General features: G+C 31.2%; 1 protein-coding gene across 1 annotated transcript; it reads right to left on the bottom strand.

The window, feature by feature from the left end:
- Positions 1–1,265: 1,265 nt before the first annotated feature.
- Positions 1,266–3,961, bottom strand: LOC132060730 (tyrosine-protein phosphatase DSP3-like). Its single transcript, XM_059453682.1, has 5 exons — positions 3,587–3,961; positions 3,181–3,274; positions 2,469–2,523; positions 2,329–2,372; positions 1,266–1,658 (listed from the first exon to the last, which is right to left on the bottom strand). The coding sequence occupies exons 1-5, from the start codon at positions 3,736–3,738 to the stop codon at positions 1,404–1,406; spliced, it is 600 nt and encodes a 199-aa protein (XP_059309665.1). The 5' UTR covers positions 3,739–3,961; the 3' UTR covers positions 1,266–1,403.
- Between the last annotated feature and the right edge of the window lie 1,735 nt (positions 3,962–5,696).

Below are 5,696 nucleotides of genomic sequence, written 5' to 3'. Positions count from 1 at the left end.
AAGTATACAAGTTTTATTAAAATGCATAGAAAGTATAACAAAATTATACGAGGTATATAAAATTTATTATACAAAGTATAATAAAATGTATTATATAAATTTATTTATGATATAAAAAGCAATTAGAGAAGAATTTGCATATTCATAATGTATATTTGTTATAAATTTATTTCTGAATTTGCATATTCATAATGTATATTTGTTATAAATTTATTTCTGATATAAATTTAGTTTCAAAATAGTACTTATATGATTTATAAATTGATAACGTTGGCAGGTATGGAATCATTCCCCTCTAAAATAGCTAATTTAGGTGACTTATCTTTAATTGACTTTCAAAATTGTAGACATATCCTTAAATATAGCCAAAAGTTTTGGGAAGGATGGGGAGGATTTCAGGATTACTACATATTGGAATCCGTTGGGTGGATATTCTCCTATAAAAGTTTTATTATGATAAATATTTTAGATGACATAATGGATAATCAATTAATTTTGCTATGTATATGTAGTTTATAATAAATATTTTAGATGACATAATTGATAATCAATTAATTTTGCTATGTATATGTAGTAATTCTTTAATAACTGCTTAGTTATGTTTTTTCCCCTTTTTTTTTATTTGTTCATATTCCTCTCATTATTGTATTGTATGGCATGGAAAACGGCAAAGCAACCAAGTGCTTCAAAGCAATTTAGGTGGAATACACTAATCATCTTTTATACCTTCCATCTTTCTGTGTGCTTTTGGAATCACCTATGTGCCAAAGAACTTACTAGTACCACTACTATTGTAGAATCACCTATATGCCTAAAACTCTGAACTTACTAGTACTACTACTATTGTAGAATCACCTGTGTGCCTAAAACTCTGAACTTACTAGTACTACTACTATTATATACCTCAACCCTAAGCAATATATGAATCATCACTGATCAATGTTGCCAAGTTGGTCAACCATATGAATCGTCACTGGTCAATGTCGCTTCATCTACGTCCATCTCAGTCCAAATTTTGAACTTATAAATCTTTTTAGTTGTCTAATATGAAGGTTAATGAATAGTACAAACACAAGAATTTATGCAGACGCTTCATCTACGTCCATCTCAGTCCAAATTTATGCCTTGAACTTATAAATCTTTTTAGTTGTCTAATATGAAGGTTAATGAATAGTACAAACACAAGAATTTATGCAGAAATTAAAATTTCTGCTTTCAGAAGAAAAAGAAAAGGAAGAAAGATTTAAGTAGTGGAAAGTAAGGCATCCCAGAAACAAATTGGTGTATAGATGAATCTGAAGCAGTGTATAATGAGACTAAAGAAGAAATTTAAAAGAAATTAAGAGCAAATGATGGGAATTATCCAATCCAGGCTAAAAATTAAGGTGGATAATCCCTCTCTATTATAGAACAGAAGTCATCTGAGGCTTCTGCAGAGTTTCTTCACTGTACTGCAAGCCCCTCTTCTTGGAGCCGTAGTACCTGTAGATAATGCTCACAAGGCAATGCCTAATTGATGAAACGTCATAATTTTCAAGAAATTTGAGGTCTGTTTCTCTCCACTTTGTGCCAGCAAAATGCTTGTACTCCTCCACCACAGCTGACATACACCAATTCTGCAGTTTCCTCAGGCACCCAACAAGGCAACCAGTTCGGTGCTGCAGGAAACAAGGGAATTTGAATCAGTTATGAAGAAATTAGGAAAAGAAACAAAGTTCAATTTACAACGACTATATATGATGCTTGAAATTAAAAACAAAAACAATAGCCATAATATAGATTAGCTAGACAATAACAATAAGAACAGCTTAATCTCAAGCAAATTGGGACGTTGGATACATAAATACTCACTGTCCATGTTAATCCATTTAAGATGAGAGACAACACAATGAACCAACAGCTTATTTTCTTGTGTTCATCATGTAAAAAAAATATTATCATAAACGTATTTGTATATTAATCTTCGACAAATATTATGGGAGGTGGAGACTACGGGGGTTGGGGATGGGGGCTACGGGGGTTGGGGTGAAGATGAGGTGTGTTGGAGGGTAGGGAGGGCACAATTAATGTGGAATGCCACTCGCAGAACTTGTTTTCCCTACTTTCATTAAGGTAGTCATTTTTCTCTTTTTTAAAGAACTTGTTTTCCTAAAGAAAATGTTTTCAAATAATTTTGACCGCCCGAACATGAGAAAAATGGAAAACTTCCATGGAAAATGTTTTCCTCCATACCGAACACACCCAAAGTGAATACTTCGAAAGGTAAGCAATGGGTAAAAAACACACATGTAAGAGCTACCCAAAGAAGAAAAGATGAAGATAATGTACCTTTCCACGCTTACAGTGGATGAGAACTGGGTGATTTCTGACATCTAAAGACCAAAATGAAAAGAGAGTAAAAATTCATGTACTAAGATTTTAATAGCTCGTAAAACAGAGTAACAGATAGAGTGGCATAGATTGTTTACCAGTCATAACTTTCAGAGCCTCTGTTATAGCACTGCTGGACATAGCTGATGGCTCCTGAATGGAAAAAGGTTCCATTTTACAAAAAGCGATACTTACGCAAAATGGATATCAAAAGTTTGTACCACTGGAAAATTGAGAGGAAAACAGACATTAACAAGTTTCTTAAGAGAAACAGTATGCTGCAGGGCCTCTCATTGGAGCATATTCAAAAAATTAACATAAAAGCAGAAGAAAGACAGATTTTTGTGCCCACAACTATTAACATATTTTGAATCTAAAAGCTTTACAACAATATCCAAATTTCTTTTCTTACCCAAAAACAACTCTTAAAGCAATTTGAACTCTAAACTTAGCGGCAGTGTCCCAACAGAAAAGGATAAAAATGGCTTCTAAAACTGCACCTTTTAGGAACAAATTTCAAGGACAATTACTGTGAACATAAATTAATCCAGAACTTCCATCATAGAACCCCAAGAAAGTACACAAGCGGAAGGGAAAGAAGAAAAAAAGAACAAAATTCCCTCAATTAGTTATCAATTAGAAAAACACAAATTTCTTCACATAGCTAGCTTTTGTTGAATTTCAATTTGTTTAATCAAGAAAACATCAAATCCCTTATGAAACAACTGCTATAAACAGAATTACATCCCTTTAATTAAATAATCAAAAAAGAAAAGGCAACTAATCGAGATCATTAACAAAAATAAGTACCTTAGTGCCATCAATTCCGAACTGGAAAAGCTTGATATTGTTAACTCGAAGAAACTCCAAATTTTCCTCAGGATAAGGCTCAGGACACAAATATCTGCAAACACAAACCCCAACCATTAATCACTAATTACACAAAACACAATCTTTATTTATTTGCAATTCATTAAAAAAGACATCTTGAAAATAAAACCAAGAAAAAATATGGGAATTTGCAATTCATTAACAAAATTCACTAATTACACAAAACAAAATCTTTAACACAAACCCAACATAAGAAAAATGGGAATTTGCAATACATAATAAATAGAGCTTCTTTATAAATCTTGAAAATAAAACCAAGAAAAAAATATAGGAATTTGCAAGTCATTAAAAAAAAAAAAAAAAAAAAAAAGAGAGAGAGACTAACATGATGGATTGAAGATTGAGAGATTGGAGAAAACTGAAATTGGAAGGCTTAGGAAAGCCAGATCTGTAAATGCAGTTATCTTCTACAGCAGAGAAATTTGTGGGTGGCACCAACAACACATCACTACCCTCTTTTTCCATAATCACACACATTCTTTTCTTTCTTTCTTTATCAATCTCAATAACAAAGAGATTAATAAAACCAATGCTAAAGAACAACCACCACCATCATAATCTTCATCTTTTCTTCAATGATTTATAATCAGTATCAATATGACACGATAGCCTAGAATTTTCAATGACTTAATTCCATGAAGGCGGCGTGGAAGTTGCAAGGGGTGGGGATGTAGGGTATAGGGTAGCTTACGGTGTTTAGATTAATGGATTTGTAGAAAAAGAGGAAATCAAGAAAAAGGCATGAAAATTGATAGATTAGACATTTCTCCTAATTGTATTTTAACTATAAATATAAATAGGATTTTGTTTTATGTTGGGACTTGGGATCCATGAGGAATTTTTTTTTTTTTTTTTTTTATTTGACTCCCTTCGAAATAATTATTTAGGGTATATCCCACAATATCCTATTGTTTTTACCTTTCAAATTTTGACGAATTTTTTTTTAAAAAAAAATTATTTTTACTACATAGGGGTAGGGGGTAAGGGGTAGGGGAAGGGGAAATGGAGAGGGGATTACAATGTGAAGATTCGAATCCTCAACAATAAGATGAAAGTTCAGGTAGCTAACAACTGAGCTACTAGATCCTACAAATTATTTTCTCTATTATGGAAATTTCAGGTCCATGAGAAAATAACATGTATTCTCTCCGTCTCAAACTATTAGTCGTTTTTCTGTTTTATATACCCTTAAGAAATATTAATTAGGAGGGTATTTGACTAATTTTACTCTTATTTATGTCTAGGTTATAATTTATCATCATTAAATGTTTACTCTATTTATGCGTCTTCTTCATTAATGACAAAAAAATACTAAGGGTAAATTGGAAAAAATTATTAATTGTGCTTTGAACTTCTCAAACGATAAATAATCTGGAAAAACTATTTTTAGTAACTACGATAAATAATTTGAGATGGAAGTAGTATACGTGTGTTATATTACTCTACTATGGAAAATGATCAAATTTATTCACTTAAAAATGGAATCGTCTTTTGTCCATTAACTTTTTGTCTAATCTTATCTCAGCTATTAAAAAAGTCTTATGTATTTTTTTCGTGACTATTGACGAAGCTTCAACATAAGGATAATTTTAAATCTTAGTCAAAGTTGAAGGGTAAATATAGAATCTTTTTTCTCGAAAAACTTGGATATTGTTCATGGTGATCGGTGAGAGATTTCTCCTAATTCTGTTTTAACTATAATAGGATTTTGCTTTGTGTGGGGACTTTGGGATCCTCGATGAATTTGCCCATCTATACAACTACTGGCAAACCTTTGACTCCTTTCGGTATATCCTATTGTTTTTGACCTTTCAAATTTTGACGAATTGTTTTCTCTATTATGGAATTTTTAGGTTCGTGAGAAAATAACATGTACATACGTGTGTTATATTACTCTATGGAAAATGGGCAAGTTTATTTATGTACTTATTAAAAATAAAATTATTTTTCATCCATTAACTTTTTGTCTAATCTTATTTCAGCTATTAGAAAATTCCTATTTTTTTCTTGACTACTGATGAAGCTTCAACCTAAGGATAAAATCTTAAATCTTATAGCCTGTTTGGCCAAGCTTATTTTTTCCCCAAAAGTATTCATTTTCTTAATAAATGCTTATTTTAAAAACAAAGTGAGGTGTTTGGCCAAGCTTATTTTTCCCCCAAAAGTACTCTTTTTAATAAATGCTTATTTTAAAAAAAGTGAGGTGTTTGGTCAAGCTTTTGAGAGAAAATAAGTGCTTTTGAGGAGTTGTAGGTTATTTTTTCGCCTAAAATAAATTTTTTGTCCAAAAGCCTTTTTTTGAAAAGTACTTTTGAGAAAAATACACTCAAAAGCACTTTTAAAAGCTTGGTCAAACACTAATTCTTTCAAAAAAAGATTTTTAAAATTAATTGCCAAACACAAATTTTTAGCCAAGAATACTTTTTTGAAAAGTA

The sequence above is a fragment of the Lycium ferocissimum genome, chromosome 6 (assembly GCF_029784015.1).
Source record: "Lycium ferocissimum isolate CSIRO_LF1 chromosome 6, AGI_CSIRO_Lferr_CH_V1, whole genome shotgun sequence".
Taxonomy (NCBI): domain Eukaryota; kingdom Viridiplantae; phylum Streptophyta; class Magnoliopsida; order Solanales; family Solanaceae; genus Lycium; species Lycium ferocissimum.
The sequence above is the reverse complement of the archived record's forward strand: the minus strand, read 5'-3'. Positions and strand labels throughout refer to the sequence as shown.

Excerpts from the sequence above, each read along its gene's own strand:
- LOC132060730 (XM_059453682.1), bottom strand. The coding sequence starts at position 3,738 with ATGTGTGTGATTATGGAAAAAGAGGGTAGTGATGTGTTGTTGGTGCCA. Across the intron at positions 2,524-3,180 it reads TCGGAATTGATGGCACTAAG|GAGCCATCAGCTATGTCCAG; the intron begins GTACTTATTTTT and ends TTTTCCATTCAG. Across the intron at positions 1,659-2,328 it reads TCCACTGTAAGCGTGGAAAG|CACCGAACTGGTTGCCTTGT; the intron begins GTACATTATCTT and ends TGTTTCCTGCAG.